This window comes from Carassius auratus, chromosome 46 (assembly GCF_003368295.1).
Source record: "Carassius auratus strain Wakin chromosome 46, ASM336829v1, whole genome shotgun sequence".
In the NCBI taxonomy this organism is placed as follows: Eukaryota; Metazoa; Chordata; class Actinopteri; order Cypriniformes; family Cyprinidae; genus Carassius; species Carassius auratus.
This window is the reverse complement of record NC_039288.1, coordinates 354,658-379,105: the sequence shown is the minus strand read 5'-3', so window position 1 is coordinate 379,105 and position 24,448 is coordinate 354,658. Positions and strand designations below refer to the sequence as shown.

Below are 24,448 nucleotides of genomic sequence, written 5' to 3'. Positions count from 1 at the left end.
GCTGTTCAGTTGATGTAACCCATGCGAATAATTAAAATACGACATGCCCCAGCAAACCAAAAAAACAAATGAAGGTCAAATGAAGGCCAACATGTTGCTATTTTCCACCAGGACTGAGATGCATCATCATAAACCATGTAGAATAACATTACCAAATCCAGCCGGACAGTTCAGCTGAGTCTTCAGTAAAGATACTATATAAATGACAAGCTCTGATTGAAGCACAGTTGACATCAAAACTGGTGAGTCACTGTCTATCTATCTATCTATCTATCTATCTATCTATCTATCTATCTATCTATCTATCTATCTATCTATCTATCTGTATAATTATTATTTAGTATATAGTCATTTATCTTTCTTATCTTATTCTTTTTCTTCAGAATCCTGAACTGGACAGCTGAGATTTCTATCTGAGTGTAACAGAAGGTAAAGAAGTTCCCAACTGATGGTGACATTATGATCTGTTTGGAGGTTTCACTGATGGGAATGTTTTAGGAGCGTTAGAGTTGACAGTTAGACATTGAGAATCAGAAAGTGAATCTAATGAAGTTTATCATCATGGTGATGTCTGTTGTGCTCCACAGTGAAGTACAATCATGGGAGATGGTGAAATGGAGTGTTTCGGCCAGGCGGCCATTTACCTCCGGAAGCCAGAGAAAGAGCGAATCGAGGCTCAGACCGCCCCCTTCGACGCCAAAACAGCATTCTTCGTGACAGATGCAGCGGAGATGTACTTGAAAAGTACTCTTGTTAGTAGAGAGGGTGGCAAAGCTACCGTCAAAACTCACTGTGGGAAAGTAAGTATCATAGATTGAAAAAAAACCTTTTGATATGTTACAGTGCTTGTGTTTTCTCTTAAATAATGAAACAATGTTCATTACAGACTGTCACAGTAAAAGAAGATGATATCTTCCAAATGAATCCTCCCAAGTTTGACAAAATGGAGGACATGGCCATGATGACCCACCTCAATGAGCCTTCTGTGCTGTTTAACCTCAAAGAGCGTTACGCAGCATGGATGATCTATGTAAGTACATCATCATTTATTCCTGGAATAGGGCAGCAACACTGTAAAACTGGACGATCTCCATTTCAGACCTACTCTGGCTTGTTCTGTGCCACTGTCAATCCATACAAATGGCTCCCAGTGTACGACGCGATTGTTGTGGCTGGATACAGAGGCAAAAAGAGGATTGAAGCCCCACCTCACATCTTCTCCATCTCTGACAACGCCTACCAGTTCATGCTCACTGGTGAGTGGACTCCAGCAGTCACTGAGAAAATACACTTTATAATATCTAGTGTGAAGCAATAACTCATTGTCTATAAATTGCTGTTTTGGCAGAGTTCGTAGAAAAGCTAAATCCAAATCGTATGTATATATGAAAGACTTTAGTTAACAACTTCTTAGTAAACGATACCTAAATTAAGTTTTTAAGCTGAGGAAACTGAGTGATAAAGTACAAATTAATGTTCAGTCAGTGAGTGCTTCATAACCATTATTTTACATTATTGTATTAAAAGTTACCTTCTTCTATATGCACTTATATGAATATTTAAAAAAATGGTGACACCTATTAAAACAATACCAATGCTAAAAGGAAAAAGTGAATCCTGTTAACATTTCACGGTTTAATTTCAGATCGTGAGAATCAGTCTATCCTGATTACGTGAGTAAATATTCTTCTTCTGACACAACCTGAAGTTTTTCAGTTATAATTGTAAATCAGTAAAAGATTCATGATTAAATGATGATCTGGTATATATCTCCAGTGGAGAATCCGGTGCAGGAAAGACTGTGAACACAAAACGTGTCATTCAGTACTTTGCAACTGTTGCGATGGCTGGTCCAAAGAAGACAGAGTCTGCCTCTGGAAAAATGCAGGTTAGTGAATCTCTATTCTAGACGATGTTATTGATGACAGTGTTTGTGATTCACCTCATGACTGCCCACTGTGCTACAATTACATCTAGGGATCTCTGGAGGACCAGATCATTGCAGCCAACCCTCTGCTGGAGGCTTATGGTAACGCCAAGACTATAAGGAACGACAACTCCTCTCGTTTTGTAAGTTGCACCCATGAATCATCATTAATAACATCATACATTTTCAATTTCAAAGCAGGCAAACAGTTGAGCTTTTATCAATGATTTCAATCTAGGGTAAATTCATCAGGATTCACTTTGGGACCACTGGTAAACTGGCCAAAGCAGATATTGAAACTTGTGAGTCAACACTGTTTTAAGACAAACATTTTATTTGAAGGCTAAGATGTGGGTTAATCAATTAAACACAATGTCTTTTTTTTTTCGTGGAAAGATCTGCTGGAAAAGTCAAGGGTAACATTCCAGCTGTCTGCTGAGAGGAGCTATCACATCTTCTACCAGCTCATGACTGGACACAAGCCAGAGCTGCTCGGTGAGAAATCTACAGGATTGTGTTTTCACTTATTTCTATGTTTGAGAGCACTGGCAATATACTGCACTTCAACTCTTTACAGAGGCCCTCCTCATCTCCACCAACCCTTACGACTATCCGATGATCAGCCAGGGTGAAATCACTGTCAAGAGCATCGATGATGTGGAGGAGTTCATTGCCACAGATGTATGTGGACAACTGCAATATCATTATTAGTAGTAGTATTTTTAGATTTTATGCAACATTTCTGAGCAAACAAACATCAGAAAATCACCAGTTTGAACTGAATACTGCATGACACACTATGAAATACTCCAATAAACCATTGATTTATTTGGTCTGTGTAAAAACAGACTGCTATAGACATTCTGGGCTTCACTGCTGATGAGAAGATCAGCATCTACAAGCTGACAGGTGCTGTGATGCATCATGGGGCCATGAAGTTCAAACAGAAGCAGAGAGAGGAGCAGGCCGAACCTGACGGCAATGAGGGTAAGATCACATTTTAGCACAAATGAACATATAAACAGTGACTTAATTATCAACAATAATGCATAAAACTCTGCTCCCTTAGCGGCTGATAAAATCGCCTACCTCATGGGCATCAACTCCGCTGACATGCTGAAAGCTCTGTGTTACCCCAGAGTGAAGGTCGGGAATGAGATGGTGACCAAAGGCCAGACAGTACCACAGGTGATGACCTCATCAACACATTTAACTTGTGGATACAGTGAGAAATGTCTCAGACATAGTCATCGTGAGAAGTAAGGGTACTAATATAATCTACACTGACCTTTGAATTTCTCAGGTGAACAATGCAGTCTCTGCACTCTGCAAGTCTGTCTATGAGAAAATGTTCTTGTGGATGGTCGTCCGTATCAATGAGATGTTGAACACGACGAATCCTAGAGAGTTCTACATCGGTGTGCTGGACATCGCTGGATTTGAGATATTTGATGTGAGTATCAGTCATTAATGTGTCTGAAAGAATCAAGACATAAAAGACAACAGTCAGTTGAAATAATTGCTTCTTTTGAATTATCAGTATAACAGCTTGGAGCAGCTTTGCATTAACTTCACAAATGAGAAACTGCAACAGTTCTTCAACCACACCATGTTCGTTCTGGAGCAAGAGGAGTACAAGAAAGAAGGCATTGAATGGGCGTTCATTGACTTTGGGATGGACTTGGCTGCCTGCATTGAGCTCATTGAGAAGGTAAGAGGATATTCAGTCAATTAAAACAACAATCTCACTGTGCCTGTACTTGAGTGTGAATATTTCTTCAACAGCCAATGGGCATCTTCTCCATCCTTGAAGAGGAGTGCATGTTCCCGAAGGCTACAGACTCAAGCTTCAAAAACAAGCTGCATGACCAGCATCTGGGCAAATGTGCAGCTTTCCAGAAGCCCAAGCCTGCCAAAGGCAAGGCAGAAGCCCACTTCTCTCTGGTGCACTACGCCGGCACTGTGGACTACAACATTACTGGCTGGCTGGAAAAGAACAAGGATCCACTGAACGACTCAGTTGTGCAACTTTACCAAAAGTCAGCACTCAAAGTGCTGGCCTTGCTGTATGTCGCTGTGCCAGAAGGTATAAACATCTGCATTTGCTCAATTCCTTTGTGTTTGAATTATGTACAAGACACCTTATTGTATAAAAAACCTATATAAAAAAATGAGATAATCAGAATGCAACAAACGAGTTTTAAAATAAGAAGTATGTCTATGCAAGAGAACAGTTAGATTCAACAAGATGTCAATAGAGATTTGTTGAAGGGGTTAATGGAAAGCAAGACAAAAAAAAACAAAAAACCTTCTGTCATTGATATAAAACAGAGGGAGGTGGAAAGAAAGCAGGCAAGAAGAAGGGTGGTTCCTTCCAGACGGTGTCTGCACTTTTTAGGGTAAACAGATTCTCTCTGATTCTCTTGAAGTTTGTGAATTGTTTCACCATTGCAGATTAGATTAATCTCAAATATTTCCACAGGAGAACTTGGCTAAGCTGATGACTAACCTGAGGAGCACTCACCCTCACTTTGTGCGCTGCTTGATTCCTAATGAATCCAAGACTCCAGGTAATCTTGATACTTGAAGACTCAAATGCATCACAGTTTTGAAACAACACCTGAAACCTTAAGAACATTTGCATTTCAGGTCTGATGGAGAACTTCCTGGTTATCCACCAGCTCAGGTGTAATGGTGTGCTGGAGGGCATCAGAATCTGCAGGAAGGGTTTCCCAAGCAGAATCCACTACGGTGACTTCAAGCAGAGGTAAAGATACATACTTAGAGAGGATGTATCATCTAATCTTAATTTCCTTATTTCACAAGAATACTACTCTCCCCTAAATGTCCTCTAGATATAAAATATTAAATGCTAGCGTCATCCCTGAGGGACATTTCATTGACAACAAAAAGGCTACAGAGAAACTCTTGGGCTCTATTGATGTTGACCACACCCAATACAAATTTGGACACACCAAGGTGAGCTGTTCACCAAATACACCATGTGGACTGAACATTTTCAACTCTTTCCTTCTCATTTTTGACACTGCTACAGTACAATGACATTGTAGAAGATTCAGTCCCTCCAATTGTCCTGCAACAGTCCAAGGAAGGAAGGCCTAAAACTTTTGAATATGCGTTTAGGTCTAGGCTTTTTACCAGTCAAGTTATTCCACACCAGATTACACAAAAAACTGCCTCCTCAAACTGTTACATCAAAAAAGAAAGGACAGAATGGTTTCAAATGTCATTCTTCACTGTAATATAGAACATAATAGATTTTTCACTCTGGAATTACTGGAACAGTCAAACTCAATTATTATTAGGGCCATATAGTGTATTCCAGGCCACATCTACTCTGAAAAGGACTTACTGGCTTCTTCAACGCTACGTCTTTAATATATTCCAAATGTTCTTGTAGGTGTTCTTCAAAGCTGGTCTGTTGGGTGCTCTTGAGGAGATGAGAGATGAGAAACTAGTAAATCTGGTTACCATGACTCAGGCTCTGGCCCGAGGATATGTCACGAGGAAGGAGTTTGTCAAAATGATGGAGAGGAGGTACAACTTACAATAATGTTGGGAACACAACTGTCTAGTAGCACAGCATGATAAAGGCTGATTTACTGATTACAATTTACACAGGGAGTCAATTTTTTCCATCCAATACAACATCCGCTCATTCATGAATGTGAAACATTGGCCATGGATGAAGGTGTACTTCAAGATCAAGCCTCTTCTGAAGAGTGCAGAGAGTGAAAAAGAAATGGCATCAATGAAGGAGAACTTTGAGAAAATGAAAGAAGATTTAACAAAGGCATTAGCTAAAAAGAAGGAGCTTGAGGAGAAAATGGTGTCAATTGTTCAGGAGAAAAATGATCTTCTACTGCAAGTAACTTCTGTGAGTATTTCAGCTCTTATTTATCCCAATATGATCCTACAGCTATGAACATAAGTCATTAACTATATCCATGTCAATGAACAGGAATCTGAAAACCTCTCTGATGCTGAAGAGAGATGTGAAGGGCTCATCAAAAGCAAGATCCAGCTCGAGGGCAAACTCAAAGAGACAACCGAGAGACTGGAGGATGAGGAGGAAATCAATGCTGAACTGACTGCCAAGAAGAGGAAACTGGAGGACGAATGCTCCGAGCTGAAGAAAGACATCGATGACCTGGAGCTCACCTTGGCAAAAGTGGAGAAGGAGAAACATGCAACAGAGAATAAAGTCAGTCTTTTATATATGTATATATTGCAGATTGTGATTCAGGCTCTTGATAATGAAAGCAGTAATCAATGTTTCCATTTAGGTGAAAAACCTGACGGAGGAGATGGCCTCTCAAGATGAGAGCATTGCTAAGCTGACCAAAGAGAAGAAAGCCCTCCAAGAGGCACACCAGCAGACTCTTGATGACCTTCAGGCAGAGGAAGACAAAGTCAACACTCTGACTAAAGCTAAGACAAAGCTTGAGCAGCAAGTGGACGATGTAAGATGTTTGGCATAAGAATAAGACCATGACCAAGAAATCAAATGTGTTGCACTATACCAGATTTTAATGCTCCAGTTTGTTTAACAATAGCTTGAGGGCTCATTGGAGCAAGAGAAGAAGCTCCGTATGGACCTCGAGAGAGTCAAGAGGAAGCTTGAGGGTGATCTGAAACTGGCCCAGGAGTCCTTAATGGACCTGGAGAATGAAAAACAGCAATCAGATGAGAAGATCAAAAAGTGAGTGGCCGTCAGATTTTGAACTTAACATAATTACACAAAATAAGTATTTGGCACATTTAACAAAACAACACTTTAAAAAACAGGAAGGACTTTGAGATAAGTCAGTTTCTCAGCAAGATAGAGGATGAACAGTCTTTGGGAGCACAGCTTCAGAAGAAGATCAAAGAACTTCAGGTAACACAAGCTCTAATATTTCTGATGTGAAATTATGAAGTGGTTGCATAGCTGGAAAATCCACATTACAAATGTCAGTAAAGAAGTCTTTTTTTATTTATTTAGGCCCGTATCGAGGAGCTGGAAGAGGAAATTGAGGCAGAGCGATCTGCTCGTGCCAAAGTAGAGAAGCAGAGAGCTGATCTTTCCAGGGAACTTGAAGAGATCAGCGAGAGGCTTGAGGAAGCTGGTGGTGCCACTGCTGCTCAGATTGAGATGAACAAGAAGCGTGAAGCTGAGTTCCAGAAGATGCGTCGTGATCTGGAAGAGTCTACCTTGCAGCATGAAGCTACAGCTGCAGCTCTCCGAAAGAAGCAGGCAGACAGTGTGTCTGAGCTCGGAGAACAGATCGACAACCTCCAGCGGGTCAAGCAGAAGCTGGAGAAGGAGAAGAGTGAATACAAGATGGAGATTGATGATTTGTCAAGCAACATGGAGGCTGTGGCTAAAGCAAAGGTAATGTCACTAGATTATCATTAATAAGTACAAAATCATCTTTGCAAACATATTCATATAATCTCTTATCTCTTTAGGGTAATTTAGAGAAGATGTGCCGCACTCTTGAAGACCAGCTGAGTGAAATCAAGGCCAAAAGTGATGAAAATAGTCGCCAGTTGAACGACATGAATGCACAACGAGCAAGACTTCAGACTGAAAATGGTAAGAGAGTAAGCTACAGATGTAAAAAATCTCAAAACAAAATTGAGTAAATATTTTGTTATTATATTTCATGCTAATATCTTTAACTGTTTCTAAGGTGAATTTAGCCGTCAGCTGGAAGAGAAAGAAGCACTTGTTTCACAGTTAACTAGAGGAAAACAGGCTTTTACTCAGCAAATTGAAGATCTCAAAAGACATGTAGAGGAAGAAGTCAAGGTAGAGTTGCACATATTATTTTGTTTTGATAAATTCTTTCTAAAAAAATGATTTTTAAATCCAAGGGTGTTTTAAAAATCCCCAAATGTGCCGCCCTATAGGCCAAGAATGCTCTGGCCCATGCGGTTCAGTCTGCCCGTCATGACTGTGACTTGCTCCGAGAGCAGTACGAGGAGGAGCAGGAGGCCAAAGCTGAACTCCAGCGGGGAATGTCTAAAGCCAACAGTGAGGTGGCCCAGTGGAGAGCCAAATATGAGACGGATGCCATCCAACGCACTGAAGAGCTTGAGGAAGCCAAGTAAATACAGCAAAGAAAACAGTCTTCAGTTCCCTACATATAATATCACAAATATTAGTAAGATTTCATCATTTCATACCACTTTCTTCAGGAAAAAGCTGGCACAGCGTCTGCAGGATGCTGAAGAATCCATTGAGGCAGTGAGCTCCAAGTGTGCCTCTCTGGAAAAGACCAAACAGAGACTGCAGGGTGAAGTGGAGGACCTTATGATTGATGGGGAGAGGGCAAATGCACTGGCTGCCAACCTTGACAAGAAGCAGAGAAACTTTGATAAGGTAAGAAAGATGTGGATAATCTTCAAATCCAAACCTTGAACCATGGACTTGGCTAGTTAACAATGACTAAATTTCTTCTTCAGGTCCTAGCAGAGTGGAAACAGAAGTATGAGGAAAGCCAGGCTGAACTAGAAGCTGCTCAGAAAGAAGCTCGTTCTCTCAGCACTGAGCTTTTCAAAATGAAGAACTCTTATGAAGAAGCTCTTGACCACCTCGAGACCCTGAAGAGGGAGAACAAGAATCTGCAACGTAAATGGCACTTTTATTATTACAGCAAGGATTTTAAAGAACAGAGATGCATTTAAAAACAGAAAATGATGTACAATTGATTTTTAAATACTTTCAGAGGAGATTTCTGACCTCTCTGAGCAGCTTGGAGAAACCGGAAAGTGCATTCATGAGTTAGAGAAAGCCAAGAAGACAGTGGAGTCTGAGAAAGTAGAGATCCAGACTGCACTCGAAGAAGCAGAGGTGACATTCCTTTGCTACAATAACATCACACCAGTGCTTTGAATAATATTAAAATATTGTACATGTAGTGGTTCAAAAACTTAAATTAATGTAATTATTTCCTTCTTAAACAATCACAGATGTACTTCCATAACTCTGGAGGCATAAAGTACATTTTGACAAGTTTTAAATGTAAGTCAATTATTTATTTTTTGCCTTTCAGGCCACCCTGGAACATGAAGAGTCCAAGATTCTCCGTGTGCAGCTGGAGCTGAACCAGGTGAAGAGCGAGATTGACAGGAAGCTGGCAGAGAAGGATGAGGAGATAGAACAGATCAAGAGGAACAGCCAAAGAGTGATGGATTCCATGCAGAGCACTCTGGACTCTGAGATCAGGAGCAGAAACGATGCCCTGAGAGTCAAAAAGAAGATGGAAGGAGATCTGAATGAGATGGAGGTCCAGTTGAGTCATGCCAACCGCCAGGCTGCTGAGGCCCAGAAACAGCTCAGGAACGTCCAAGGACAGCTCAAGGTATCTCTCTGTAGAATGAGGAGTTTACATATTTTCTAATATGAATATGATACACGAAATAACTGAAGCATGACATGCAACTAACAAAGAAAGTACATTTCCACAGGATGCCCAACTGCACCTTGATGAAGCTGTCAGAGGACAGGAGGACATGAAGGAGCAGGTGGCCATGGTGGAGCGCAGGAATGGCCTGATGCAAGCAGAGATTGAGGAGCTGAGAGCTGCACTGGAGCAAACAGAGAGAGGCCGCAAAGTGGCTGAGCAGGAGCTGGTGGATGCCAGCGAACGCGTGGGACTGCTGCACTCACAAGTACTAAAGATGATTAAATACTAACAACAAATTCAGGTAACATGATAATGTTTTAGTTAAATATACACTAAACTACCTGCTTAAATCCTGCAGAATACGAGTCTTATTAACAGCAAGAAGAAGCTTGAGACTGATCTGATCCAGGTTCAAGGTGAGGTGGATGATGCAGTCCAGGAGGCCAGAAATGCAGAGGAGAAGGCCAAGAAGGCCATCACTGATGTGCGTGTTTGCAGTCTGTCGCTCTCTTCTAATTGAAAGAGTTATTTGACTTTGTTTAGCTGCATGTGGTAGCAAAGAGAACATTCATGGAAGCTAATTCTATCTATATTGGTAAGCTGATTTCCATTGTCTTATATTTCAGGCTGCCATGATGGCTGAGGAGCTGAAGAAGGAGCAGGACACCAGTGCTCACCTGGAGAGGATGAAGAAGAACATGGAGGTGACTGTCAAAGACCTGCAGCACCGTCTGGATGAGGCTGAGAGTCTGGCCATGAAGGGTGGAAAGAAGCAGCTCCAGAAACTGGAGTCCAGGGTAAATTACAGACTAAACACAGACTTAGGGTGAACTCATACGAGGAACGGTTGCCTTGTGATGAACCAGAGTGCGATTATAACAGGTGACAGTGATGGAGGAATTTGCAGCTATAATCACAAAGTAGAAATACTGTTTATCAATAAGGTGAAGACTAGAGCTGTTACAAACCTGTTACTCAATACTCAAATTAACTTTCCAAGTAGTTATAAATGTTTTTTGTTGAAAATATGACCCGACTGAACCATGCTCTGGCTCACCTCTTCAAGCGGGCCAGGACAGGGTTCAGTGTACCGTGCTCAGATACGGTACAGAGCGATCACACTAGTCAAACAAACCAGACTTTGGGGCTTTGGGGGTGCTCGGGCATGGTTCACCTAGAGAGGGAAACCTTTCGATGAACTGGCCATGGTAGAGATTTGACAGATGATAACAATAACTCTCTACTGAAGGTGCATGAGTTGGAGGCTGAAGTTGAAGCTGAACAGAGACGTGGTGCAGAAGCTGTGAAAGGAGTGCGCAAATATGAAAGGAGAGTGAAGGAGCTCACCTACCAGGTAAAACTACACAAGAATTAGATATTTAACACCTTTCATGATGATATACATAGATTAACCAAGACCATGAATAATTATTACACCCAAAGACTGAGGAAGACAAGAAGAATGTGACTCGACTGCAGGATCTGGTAGACAAGCTACAGCTGAAAGTGAAGGCCTACAAACGCCAAGCTGAAGAAGCTGTAAGTCTAATGTCAATGTCTTGAGTGTTTTGACATTTTCTATTCAATACACTCAGTGCCATGAGAACAATGCTCTGAAAGGGGTTGGATATCTTGTGTAATCCTAACAGGAGGAGCAGGCCAACACTCACCTGTCCAGGTACAGGAAGGTGCAGCATGAGCTGGAGGAGTCTCATGAGCGCGCTGATATCGCCGAGTCCCAGGTCAACAAGCTGAGAGCCAAGAGCCGTGAAGCTGGGAAGGTAACAACAGATGATGATTATGTAGAGAAAAATGACTTTTTATACATATAATCTATGAAATATTTTCAATAAAATCTATTTTTTTTAATAAATTGATCTTTTTTTTTTTCATTTTCAAGACTAAAGCTGAAGAATGAAGACAAGACAAAACACCTACAAGCAAGCATATTACTGACTTGTCCTGAGTTCTTCTGTGTCCATTAAATGGCGAATTAATTGAAAGCTGTATTGTCCATTATTTTTTCCACTTTCAAACTTTTTTCAGATACTCTATCACAATTTTAAAAGACAACTATGAGGCATGATGTGGTACAGAACAAAAAAAAGAGTTTACTGAAATTGTGATGGTAACAATAAGAAACCAGAATAAAAAAGCAGGGGGGAAAAGATGAAAACCGGAAACATCCTGAACTTTATAACAAAAATGTGAACTTATCTGTGTCTGTCGCTTTGGATAAAAGTGTCTGCAAAATGCATGAATGTAAATGTCCTGGAATAAACCAAAAGTCACTGGAAAATAAAACACAGAACACAAAATCCTCAAGGAGACAAATAGAAAATGGGTATATTTTCCACTGTAAAAAGACATTAGATGAAACAACAGAGGAAATACCAGAATACACAGGGAAAGGGCATGGCCATAGCCAGGCTTTGAAAATTAGTGAGATCCAGGGAGTTTCTATAGTGGAATGCATTTAGACCAAGTGTAAAAACTATTTGCACTAACTTGACCCAACAAATGTGAGATTCAGCTAGTTAACACTACAAAAGACAACAATCAATTATCAGCTCTAGTGGCGCAGATGGTAAATTGTGTCATATGTTCATTTGGCTTTGATTGACCTGGTTTCAAATCTGCCTTTTGGGGAACTTTTTTTCTCCCTTTTCAAATCACATCAGAAAAGCATTTATTTTCAATGAAAATGAAAAATATAATAAAAGTTAAAAATAAAGTATCGGGTAGAGTTAGGATAGGTGTATGGAGGGCTTTACTGTTCCAATAGGGTGGCATCCATTTATTAATTTAAATTAAAATTAAAATTTACACTCAAAAGGTTAATACTGTTTTACAATGTGCTACAATAGTATAGTGCAGATAATGGCCACTATTTGCAATAAGTAGTAAAATGTTAACATAGTGTAAATATAATCTATAGTTAGTTGCACTTAATATAAATAGTATCTATTGCTATTAGCACTTAGTGTAAATACCATATCACTAAAAAATGCTGCTATTTGCACATAGTGTAAATACTAGCATCTATCGCTAAGAAAATATGCTATCTTCACTTAGTGCAAATAGCTACTGCCCCTAAACATCGCTGTGAGAACCAATGATAAGCTCTTCAATTCATCAAAGAACATAAATGTCTCAGTGATTACTCTAGTTTAAATCCTAATGAAACGATGCTGACAGGAGAAACCATTATTTAAAATAATAAAATAATAGAAGAAAGTAATATGGACATTTGACTTTAAGGACTTTTGATTTTTGATCAATTTTTTGTGTGTGTGTGTTTATGAAAATTGAGGGAATTTGTTTTGACAGATGACAAGGAGGAAAGGTTCACATCTGAACACAATATGATGGCTGGTAGAGGAAGGGGGTGCGCTACTAACCACACCTGATCAAGGATGCTAGACCTGACATAACCCAGCAGGCACAGGATGTAGACTCCAATGTCGATTAGACGTTGAATTATGATTGAAAATGAAAATCGGGTTGACGTCTAAATCCTACGACTGTTTGACGTCAAGCTCCAACGTTGGGCAGATGCTGAATTTTGGCTGGAATAAACACCCCCACAAAAAATCATAAAAAACGTTGAAATGCATGGCAGTACACATATTAACAGCTTCACTTATTACTAACCAGTTTGACTTTATTTCTGTCAGACGTCTACAGAAGTCATTTTTGAGAATTAACAGAGATTTAGATGTTGATGTTTTATTTGAAAATGTTTGATCACCATTATTGTGATCAGTGTTTGCTTTAGTTGGGTAGTTTGACTCTTGGCTTAGTAAGTTTGTGGTTCTTGTAATAGTGTTTACCAAAACACATAATTTGTTATAAAAGGGGCCATGAACAAATATAAGGTGATATAGTTTTCATAATCATGAAGAAAAATGATTGAGGATAATTTTTCTTGTCATTGACCCAATTGTTAATTAACAATATTCAATAAACAATACTTTCTTCCTTCAGATCAGACATTCTGATTTTTTTAAATGCATTTTGAGAGAAAAATCTTTTGAGACACATAGACATCAATAATCAGTATATGAATCTCAACAATGGTGACATGCTTCATGCAGCAATGCATGCTGGGTGCCACCATAGTAAAAAACTCATGGCTCCCAGCATGCATTGCTGCATGAAGCATGTCACCATTGTTGAGATTCATACACTGATTGTTGATGTCTGTGTGTGTCAGCGTAGGTTAAGTTTTTTGAGCTCATGTTTAAAAGATTTTAACTGATTGTTATAATACCACTGGATCTCATGTGACAGAAACACAGTGTTTGTAATATGAACGTAAAAACATCAGTGAATCAGGTTATTTTATGATTATAAAACCATTAACAGATAACAGCCATCACCTGATCTCATGTCATGTTAGCTTTCTTTGATGCTGCAAATGTGCTTAACACACAACTGTCACAGCGAAGACAAAAGATATAATAAGTGTTAAGAGCCCAACTAATGGAAACACTAATCACTGTTATGGTGTTTAACTGTTATATGTTATGGAAATTAAACACATTAGAGTTAAACCCCTGTTAATTTTCAATAAGAGCTTTTGTAGACGTCTGACAGAAATAAAGTAAGTCTGGTTAGTAATAAATGAAGCTGCTAATGCTGTTTATGGAGTTGTTTAATCCTTCTCTGCTGAAATCTTGAGATATTTGATGTGCTGCCATGCATTTCACCCTTTGTTGCAGGTGGTGCTTATTCCAACCAAAATTCAACGTCTGTCTGATGTCGGAGTTTGACGTCAAACAAAGTTGGGTTTAGACGTCAACCCGACTTTCATTTTCAACCAAAATATGACGTCTGACTGACGTTGGATTAGTTGGAGTCCACGTCTTCCTGACGTCACATTGATGTACTGTGCCTGCTGGGAAGCTACAGGCCAATAACAAAACCTGGTAGCCCAAAGTGTACCAAACATGAATCAAGACTCTCAAATGACATGAGAAACCTCATCAGACAAATTGGATCTGAAAACTGTGAAGCTATCAGGGACAGTTTGTTGCAGACTAGACATTCAATACTGCCATTTAGTGTTTTTTTTTTTGGAGAAAACACTAACATTTCTGACACTAAGATGCTGAATGCAACCATTATAGATGCTTCAAAGTTAAAGTTAGTACTCAAGTCTGAGATAATTGCACCTCCTTATTATCGCAGAGATGGTACGGATAAGTGTTCCATGATGAGTTTGAAGAACTGATGTGAGTGTACTTAAACAAAAAAAGAAGTGGTAGACTCCAAAAGGGTTGAAGAAGTAATGAACACACTAATGGGGAGGGTCAGAGACATCATAAAGGTCTGGCTGAGCAACAGAATAGTTACTCCAACTGTAGATGCTTGTGTTCACAGTATTGAGACACCATTTTAGTGAGTCCAGTTGTTCAGGAATGCCTTTAGCTGATTTCTACTCTGTGAAACCTTACTCTAATGAGAGCTTGCTAAGGTGGCTGAGTAAAGCCTTAGAGAGGAGGGCAGAACCTTAAAAAAATCAAGGCAGAGAACTGGCTGTAAATTTATACATTTACATTACATTTACATTTAGTCATTTAGCAGACACTTTTATCCAAAGCGACTTACAAAGGAGGACAATGGAAGCAATCAAAAACAACAAAAATACGCGATGCCCCGCATTTGGCGTGTATGCCCCAAATTCTAATCTTGTGGATCATTATAATAGCCTCTGTGCACAAGTGTAGTGACGAACTTCTGCTGTCTCCAGAAGTCGGCATATCTGTTTCCAGTTTACTTGTGTGTCGCAGAAAATGTAATTTTTTACTCTATGTCTCCATGATCTTCCGAAAATAAGCGTCAGCGATGTTCATCGCATTGTTGATGCCTGGTCACCTGCTCCGACAAGCAAGAGGGACAAGGGCTTTAAACTCTACATATTGAGTTATCTGCACAACTACGAGGGTAAGTATTTTAATCTAATGTGGTGTGCTGGCAGATAGCGGCTAAGCTAGTTTCTAATGTAATGTTAGTAGTATAAAAGCTTGTTTTTCTTAGTTTTAAATGCAGACTGTTCATTATTTTTTGTGATAATTGTAATATGAATTGTATTAATTTGCTCTCCTCTCAGTTTCTAATAAAGTTCAGGGCACAGGTGAAGTCACTGTCAGGGTGTTGTGCTACAGGTCAAAAAGCAGAGAAACCTCAGAATTTGAGGGTATTGTGATAAAACAGCAGTTATAGGCTTGTTACTTTAATAGCCCGGTGCTCCTGATGTTCCTGGGGATTTAGAAAAGGTAATTCATGTTTATTAATTTATAACTCTTAAATGAGTAAGAAAGGACCTCTACATCCCTGAAAGGCGGCGGAGACCAGGACAACTAGAGCCCCAGATACAGATCCCCTGTAAAGACCTTGTCTCAGAGGACCACCAGGACAAGACCACAGGAAACAGATGATTCTTCTGCACAATCTGACTTTGCTGCGGCCTGGAATTGAACTACTGGTTTCGTCTGGTCAGAGGAGAACTGGCCCCCAACTGAGCCTGGTTTCTCCCAAGGTTTTTTTCTCCATTCTGTCACCGCTGGAGTTTCGGTTCCTTGCCGCTGTCGCCTCTGGCTTGCTTAGTTGGGGTCACTTCATCTACAGCGATATCATTGACTTGATTGCAAATTAATGCACAAAACACTATTTAAACTGAACAGAGATGACATCACTCAATTCAATGATAAACTGCCTTTAACAGTCTTTTTGCATTATTGATACACTGTTTTGCAAATGAATGTTGTTCAGTTGCTTTGACGCAATGTATTTTGTTTAAAGCGCTATATAAATAAAGGTGACTTGACTTGACTTAATGAAAAGAGAGGCTAAAATTGGCAGGTGAGTTGACCTTGCTGGTCCCAATTCGGGTTACTTTTTGTGTTCATGTTCATGTTATAAGCTTGTTACTGTCACGGTTGGTAAACCGTGATCTCGGGTTGTTTACACTTTGTGGTGAATTCTGTGTGTTCTGCATCTGCACTGATTATTTGTGGGCGTCTCCGTTAATTGTATCAGCAACAGCTGCCACTCATTACTCATCTCCTATATAATGGCTTGTCTCACGTCTTGTGTTTGTGAGATCGTTGTTTCATGTCGTTGTGTTACCCCCGTCTGGCTTCTGTGTTAGTTTGCGTTTTGGATGTCTGTGTTTTCCCTAGAACCTCATCCACTCTCCGCACAATCACTCAGCCACGGACACTTACCTTCGGCTCTGTTCCCGGCAGTTCCTGTGCCACTCTCTCCTGCTGCCTCACGCCGTCAAGACCCGGACTCCTCACCTACACTCCACTACCAGCTGGATTTCTCACCTTCCACCGTCTCCCTGGAGTGTTATCGCCTCATCGTCTTTGTGTGTCTTTGTATCATTCTCAGCATCTCATTAAATCCTGTTAACTCGCATTTGTTTCCGGACTGTCTTTTCACCAGCCGTCACAGAACGATCTCACCCAACATGGAAGTAGCGAGCACCAACACCTTCACCGATTTCCTGCACCATAGCGTCAAGAGAATGGATCAGCAGCAGGAGAGCATCTCGAACACCGTACGCGCTGTCTAAGCGCTAGTGGCACAGGTGTCCAAGCTCACCCAGCAGATCCATCAGCTCACGTCTCCCACTGCGCCCATCGCCCCGCCTGCGCCGACTGTTCCCCCGGGGATTCCCCAGGACCACTTCCGGCCTGAGCCGCAACTTCCGGCGCCGGAGAGTTACGCTGGTGAGCCAACTTATTGCAGTACATTCCTTAACAAGTGCTCTATGCATTTTGCCCTGCAGCCCCGCACTTTCGCCACCGAAGAATCCAAGGTAGCCTTCATGCTCACACTCTTATCGGGAAAGGCTGCCTTATGGGGAACGGCGGTGTGGTAGAATCAACATCCGTGCTGTGCCTCGTTCCACCTCCTTTCTGACGAGATGAAGAGAGTTTTCAACCGGGCCGCGACCGGCAGGGAGGCCGCCCATCGCCTCTCGGAACTCCGTCAAGGACATTCATCGGTAACAGAATATTCCATCGAGTTCCGTACCCTGGCCGCCGCGTGCCAGTGGAACGAGGCGGCGCAGTGGGATAGATTCCTGCATGGGTTATCCGACCATGTGCAGCAGGAGATCTACCTCCTCGAGCTGCCCCCTACCCTCAACGAACTCATCGACCTGGCGTTGCGGGTAGAGGCCAGGTTTAATCGCCTGGGCCGCCAACACAGTCCCTCCAGACCTCCATTCTATCCTGGTAGGGGGTGCTTGAGTCGAGAGAACACGGTCGGCTCTGTCGACAATCACGAGCCCATGCAGGTGGGTCGAGCTCGGCTGTCCCGGAGGGAGAGGGAACGGCGGAGGTCCCAAGGACTATGTTTATACTGTGAAGACTCTGATCGTAACATCTACTCATGCCCGGTTAAAGGACCCAGCCCGGTAGTAAACCTGAGGCTACTATCGAGTGGGATCTCCGCTGAGAAGTCCTCACCTACATCATTGACCCTCCTTCCGGTGAAACTGCGGTGGAGAAATCAACATCACGAGAGTCACGCCCTTCTGGACTCCGGAGCCGAAGGTAACTTCATGGATTCTTCACTTGCACATCACCTGAACATTCCTGTCCTTCCTGTGTCTCTCCCCATCCATGTCACCGCACTCAACGGCCAGGAACTGCCTCCCGTCACCCACCATACTGAACCCATCACACTCATCACATCCGGCAATCATCAAGAAACCATATCCTTTTTTCTCATGGACTCCCCTGTTGCTCCCATTGTTTTAGGTCACCCCTGGTTGTCCAAACATAATCCACGAGTGGAATGGGGTTCGAACACTATCACATTGTGGAATGAAAGTTGTCATGAGTCTTGTTTGGTTTCTGCCTGTCCTGTTGTTCCTGTGTCTGTCTTTCAGAAGGAGACCATGGCGTTGCCAAACGTGCCCGTAGAGTATCTGGACCTGAAGGAAGTGTTCAGTAAGTCCCGGGCTGCTTCTCTTCCTCCGCATCGTCCCTATGACTGTGCCATAGACTTAGTGTCAGATAAATCTCTGCCTAAAGGCAAGTTATACTCTCTTTCTATTCCTGAGAGGGAGGCCATGGAGAAATACATATCTGATTCCCTAGACTCTGGGTTCATTCGTCCTTCCTCATCTCCAGCGGGGGCGGGGTTCTTTTTTGTGGGTAAGAAGGATGGTTCTCTGCGACCTTGTATCGATTACCGGGAGCTGAACAACATTACTATTAAGAATACTTATCCATTACCACTCATGTCTTCAGCTTTCGAGAGGTTGCAGGGAGCATCGGTATTCACAAAATTGGATTACGTAACGCTTATCATTTGGTCCGCATCAGGAAGGGGGATGAATGGAAAACTGCCTTTAATAGCCCTAGAGGGCATTTTGAATATTTGGTTATGCCGTTCGGGCTTTCCAACTCGCCCAGGGTTTTCCAAGCACTCGTGAATGACGTGTTGAGAGATATGGTAGAGCAGTTTATATATGTTTACCTGGATGACATACTGATTTTTTCTTCATCTCTCCAGGAACATGTCCAACATGTCAGACGAGTGCTCCAGAGGTTACTACAGAATGGGCTTTTTGTCAAGGCGGAGAAGTGCGTATTCCATGCACAGTCGGTCCCCTTCCTAGGGTTTATCGTGTCGTCTGAGGGAATACGAATGGACCCTGACAAGGTAAAGGCTGTGATAGATTGGCCATCTCCAGATTCCCGTAAGGCCCTACAGCGGTTTCTGGGGTTCGCCAATTTCTATCGGCGTTTTATTCGTAATTACAGCCAACTAGCCTCACCTCTGACAGCCTTGACCTCCCCCAGTACTCCGTTCAGGTGGTCTGACGCAGCTGAAACTGCGTTTTCCAACCTAAAGAGCCGCTTTGTTTCGGCTCCCATCCTTGTCGCCCCTGATCCCACACGGCAGTTCGTGGTGGAGGTCGACGCATCAGAGGTGGGGGTAGGAGCAGTGTTGTCCCAACGTGCTGCTTCAGACGATAAGGTCCACCCTTGCGCGTTTTTCTCTCATCGATCATCTCCTGCCGAACGTAATTATGACATTGGCAATAGAGAGTTGTTGGCGGTCAAATTAGCGTTGGAGGAGTGGCGCCACTGGTTAGAGGGTTCAGGGGTTCCCTTTATTGTTTGGACCGATCATAAGAATTTAGAATACATTAGAACTGCTAAAAGACTCAATTCCAGGCAGGCTCGGTGGGCACTTTTTTTCGGTCGTTTTGATTTTACCCTATCGTACCGCCCGGGTTCCAAGAACGTTAAACCCGATTCTTTGTCACGTCTTTTTGATCCCTCCGCCCATCCCGTTACTCCTGAGTGTATTTTGCCTGAGAGATTAGTTGTCTCAGCACTCGTATGGGAGGTCGAGTCGAAGGTCAAGACAGCCTTAGAAGGGGTAACGCCTCCGTCCGGTTGCCCATCGAACCGCTTATTTGTGCCGGAGGAGTTAAGGTCCGAAGTTGTCCGGTGGGGTCATTGTTCCAACATGGCTTGTCATCCAGGGATAAGTAGAACTAATGGGTTGGTTAGACAACGATTCTGGTGGCCACGTATGGCTCGCGACGTCCGCGATTTTGTTTTGGCTTGCTCAGTGTGTGCCAGTGGTAAGTCATCTAACCGACCTCCTGATGGGCTCCTTCAACCGCTGTCTGTCCCTTCGAGACCCTGGTCACATATCGCTCTAGATTTTGTTACCGCCCTCCCGCCCTCTAATGGCATGACAGTCATTTTGACTGTAGTGGACCGGTTCTCGAAGGCGGCACATTTCATTCCCTTGCCCAAATTACCGACAGCCAAGGAGACAGCGGTTACTGTGTTAGATCACGTCTTTCGGCTTCATGGCCTCCCGGTAGACGTGGTCTCAGACAGGGGATCCCAGTTTATATCCAAATTTTGGAGAGAATTTTGCAAGTTATTAGGAGCGTCAGTTAGCTTGTCGTCGGGTTATCATCCCCAAAGCAACGGACAGTCTGAGCGAGCCAACCAAGATTTAGAGAGGACGTTGAGATGTTTGGTCTCCAAGAATCCTTCTTCCTGGAGTCAACAACTCTCTATGGTGGAGTACGCCCACAATTCGTTGCCAGTGTCAGCTACGGGCCTCTCTCCGTTTCAGTGTAGTGTAGGGTACCAGCCACCAGCATTTCCCAGTCTGGAATCTGAAGTCGCGGTCCCCTCCACTCACGCGTTTGTCCAAAGGTGCCACCGCACCTGGACCAGAGCCCGTGAGACTCTGCTCCGGGTGAGGGAGCGCACTAAGGCCAAGGCCGATCGCCACCGGTCAAAGCCTCCCGTCTACGTCGTGGGTCAAAAAGTGTGGCTTTCTACCAGTAACATTCCATTGCGATCCGTTTCTAACAAATTAGCTCCCAAATTTATCGGCCCATTCACTATCACCAAGATCATTAGTCCGGTGACAGTCCGCCTCAAACTACCTCTTGCGTACAAGAGGATACACCCCGCCTTTCATGTGTCCAAAATTAAACCCGTGTTTTATGCACGTATTAATCCGCCTACTCCGGTTCCCCCGCCGCCGCGTCTCGTAGAAGGGGAACCAGGATATTCGGTTAATCGTATTCTGGACTCGAGACGGAGGGGATAAGGATTCCAGTATCTGGTGGACTGGGAAGGTTACAGTCCGGAGGAGAGGAGTTGGGTACCTGCTAGGGACATATTGGATCACTCCCTTATTGATGAATTCAATCAGCAGGTAGGCCCTTCTGGGAACCCCAGGAGGAGTTCTTAGAGGGGGGGGTACTGTCACGGTTGGTAAACCGTGATCTCGGGTTGTTTACACTTTGTGGTGAATTCTGTGTGTTCTGCGACTGCACTGATTAGTAGTGGGCGTCTCCATTAATTGTATCAGCAACAGCTGCCACTCATTACTCATCTCCTATATAATGGCTTGTCTCACGTCTTGTGTTTGTGAGATCGTTGTTTCATGTCGTTGTGTTACCCCCGTCTGGCTTCTGTGTTAGTTTGCGTTTTGGATGTCTGTGTTTTCCCTAGAACCTCATGCACTCTCCGCACGATCACTCAGCCACGGACACTTACCTTCGGCTCTGTTCCCTGCAGTTCCTGTGCCACTCTCTCCTGCTGCCTCACGCCGTCAAGACCCGGACTCCTCACCTACACTCCACTACCAGCTGGATTTCTCACCTTCCACCGTCTCCCTGGAGTGTTATCGCCTCATCGTCTTTTTGTGTCTTTGTATCATTCTCAGCATCTCATTAAATCCTGTTAACTCGCATTTGTTTCCGGACTGTCTTTTCACCAGCCGTCACAGTTACTTATTATAACCTGGTGTTTCCGATTTTCCTGGGGACTTCTAAGGTTATTCATGTTTAATATAACTCAAATCTAACTAAAAAAAAGTTATTGTAGGCATGGAAGTTTCCCAAGGTGGTCCCCTCCAGGTAAAATGCTAATGGATAGTGGTATCAAACTGTTGTTGTTTTTTACTCTTCTGATTAACCTTTCAATGTGCACCCTCAAACGGGCAATGGACTACGTCTTCAGAACATCCACTTCTGACATTTTGGCCCTCTTGGAGAGGAAGGCAGGACAATGAACAGGCACAGGTACAAGGTCATCCACCAAGAATCCCTTGTCCACCATTATGGCCATGTCAGGTGTAAAGAATGATGTAATCCCTTACAGATGAAACACCTCCCTGTCACTCAAAGAACCCTCAAAGAGTGCTGACACATAAGTCAGGGCTCAGTGAGGGGACATGCCCACCATAGCCTTAAAGGTGCAGTGGGACTTGTAGTTGGAAAAAACTTCACTCTGAAGGAGAAGGGATGAAGGTGTTTGACACCGTAGCTCTGTACAATCATGCACTACTTGTGTGTCGCTGTAGCTGCCATCACAGTCGGGTGGAAGACTGGCCTTCACAGCTGCAGGAGACATCCATACACAGACTGAGCCCAGTAAGCTGTAGAGGAGGTTGGCCCAGGTCACAATGATCCAGCTGACTGTTACTCTGTGGATGTTGAATCTATGACCCAACTTTCTCTGGGTACAGCCAGTGGGCAGGTATGTGAGGAAGAGGATGAACTCATTGATCGGCAGCAGTTTCTGGGGGGAGATGAGTTTAATGAGTAGGGATGTACCAATATACCACAATACAAAAATGGAACAACAATATGTATCATGGATAGTGAATACCTGTTTTGTCTATAATTCACCCAAAATGAAAATGACTTTTATAAAAAAAAAATCTATACATCAGTACATACTCTCCCTCTCTCTCTCTCTCTCTCTCTCTCTCTCTCTCTCTCTCTCTCTCTCTCTCTCTCTCTCTCTCTCTCTCTCTATATATATATATATATATATATATATATATATATATATATTGAGGGTCCTTACAATGCCAAATGTGACAGAGTACAAGCATATTCGTATAAAATAAAGCTATATGTATTGAATCATGAAATGAGGGTGTCATGTTAATAATGAGTGTCAGTTCAAAACCATACTTTTCATGCTTCTGTGTATCTGTGTGTGTGTGTGTGTGTGTGAGAGAGAGAGAGAGAGAGAAAAGAAAACTTACATTTGGTCTGGTTAAAGGGCTTTCAATTGTTGTGGTAGTAGCATTGGTTTTCTTTGCCCTGGTGACCCTAACAATTTTTGCTGTTGCTGCCTTGATCAGGTTCCAGAACGCCATCAGATGCTTGTATGAGGGGAATATAAAATACAGTATTACAATTGAAATTAGCTGACTTGCCATAGCTCAAGAATGATAAGACAGATAAAAAATAATTACCAGTCAGTCATTCAGTAAACAGTTATGAGATGTTGACATTACCACTATCTTACATGGTGTAAAATATGATGTCTTCAGGCGACGAATCCAAAGGAGTGATGAAAATGAAATGTTTGGAGCTGCTCTTTCAGCACCTCGATTTCCATCAATGCATCTTCATACCACTCCCAGTCCACACATACAATACGACTGGCCCCGTAGTCGTGGTCCACGACCATCGGGACCATAATGGGTTGCTTGATGTCTTCATTAGGCCCAGGTGGGTCAGGTTCTGGACTTTGTGGTCAAGATTGGCGCTCCCAAACACCGGCCCATGGCACCATAGTGTAGTTATTCCACTTGAATAACGATGGAAATGAGCTTACTTCTAAAACCCGTCTACGTTTAACAGTAGTGTGAATTTCATTCTCGTGGAAATGCCGGCTGCATACCTTAGTATGGGTGAGTCACTGAAAATTGTGCCCTCCTTATTTTGTGCAGCCGCTGTGCACGAAGATGGGTGTCCTTTTGGAACTGTTGAAGCTCAAATGGGTGTTATATTGACTTGAAGCAGAGCAAAGTGTCACACAGCAGTGCTCCTTAGATCAACCTACAGTTTTTAGAAACTTTGATGTGTCACAAACATTATATCTCTTTTTTCGTACAACAGCACCAAGCACTCAAGTTGTTTGTTTATAGCGGATGTGGGTGAAGTAAACCGGAAACCTATATGCCGACTTCTGACAATAGCGGAAGTTTGTCACTATGCTTGTGCACGTAGCCAATAGCATATGTTTTCTGTAAGGATATGAATCAAAGCAACTCACCTGTTCAGTAAAACGCAAGCAAGATTGGCATCTCTTTCTAGTTGAAGTTTGTCGTTAAGCTCTCTCCATCTAGAAAATGCAACAATGATATTGATCCTTGCTCTTTCTCGCCTCTTGGTTGGACCATACGCTTACGAATACAGGAGTTGTCCTTGTTGACAGAACCAGGGGCAGACAGTAAACACAATCCAGCATAAAATGTGCAAGAAGAAGTAAATAAGGAACTGCTTGAAGCAAGCTAGTGGTTTGCTGGACACAAGACACTACTTCCGCATTTGTCCACGACAATGTTGTCATGTGGTTTCTACGTCAGTAAATGCGGTAACAAAGGGTAACTAACGTCATTGACAGGCAACTGCACTGCCCCTTGTCACTGTTTAGAATGGGTATTTTCTCATGATTTACAAGTAGTTGAAAACATTAGAGATATTGTTAGTAATCAGCTGGACAAAATGTATAACACTAGCCTAGTGGTTTTTGGATATTTTACTGCAAATATCTTACAAATTGTACCT

At 42.6% G+C, this 24,448-nt stretch overlaps 1 protein-coding gene across 1 annotated transcript; it reads left to right on the top strand.

Annotated features, from left to right (window-relative positions):
- The first annotated feature begins 599 nt into the window (after positions 1–599).
- LOC113063799 (myosin heavy chain, fast skeletal muscle-like) lies at positions 600–11,345 on the top strand. Its single transcript, XM_026234125.1, has 39 exons — positions 600–800; positions 887–1,030; positions 1,100–1,256; positions 1,646–1,673; positions 1,777–1,888; positions 1,978–2,070; positions 2,166–2,229; positions 2,324–2,422; positions 2,505–2,608; positions 2,776–2,914; positions 2,997–3,115; positions 3,231–3,380; positions 3,468–3,638; positions 3,713–4,013; positions 4,259–4,326; positions 4,410–4,497; positions 4,577–4,694; positions 4,783–4,906; positions 5,349–5,485; positions 5,570–5,825; positions 5,910–6,152; positions 6,235–6,411; positions 6,505–6,650; positions 6,737–6,827; positions 6,933–7,322; positions 7,400–7,526; positions 7,624–7,742; positions 7,844–8,040; positions 8,132–8,315; positions 8,399–8,564; positions 8,662–8,786; positions 8,989–9,297; positions 9,404–9,607; positions 9,701–9,826; positions 9,969–10,139; positions 10,592–10,696; positions 10,786–10,881; positions 10,992–11,123; positions 11,243–11,345. The coding sequence occupies exons 1-39, from the start codon at positions 600–602 to the stop codon at positions 11,258–11,260; spliced, it is 5,799 nt and encodes a 1,932-aa protein (XP_026089910.1). The 3' UTR covers positions 11,261–11,345.
- The last annotated feature ends 13,103 nt before the right edge of the window (positions 11,346–24,448 follow it).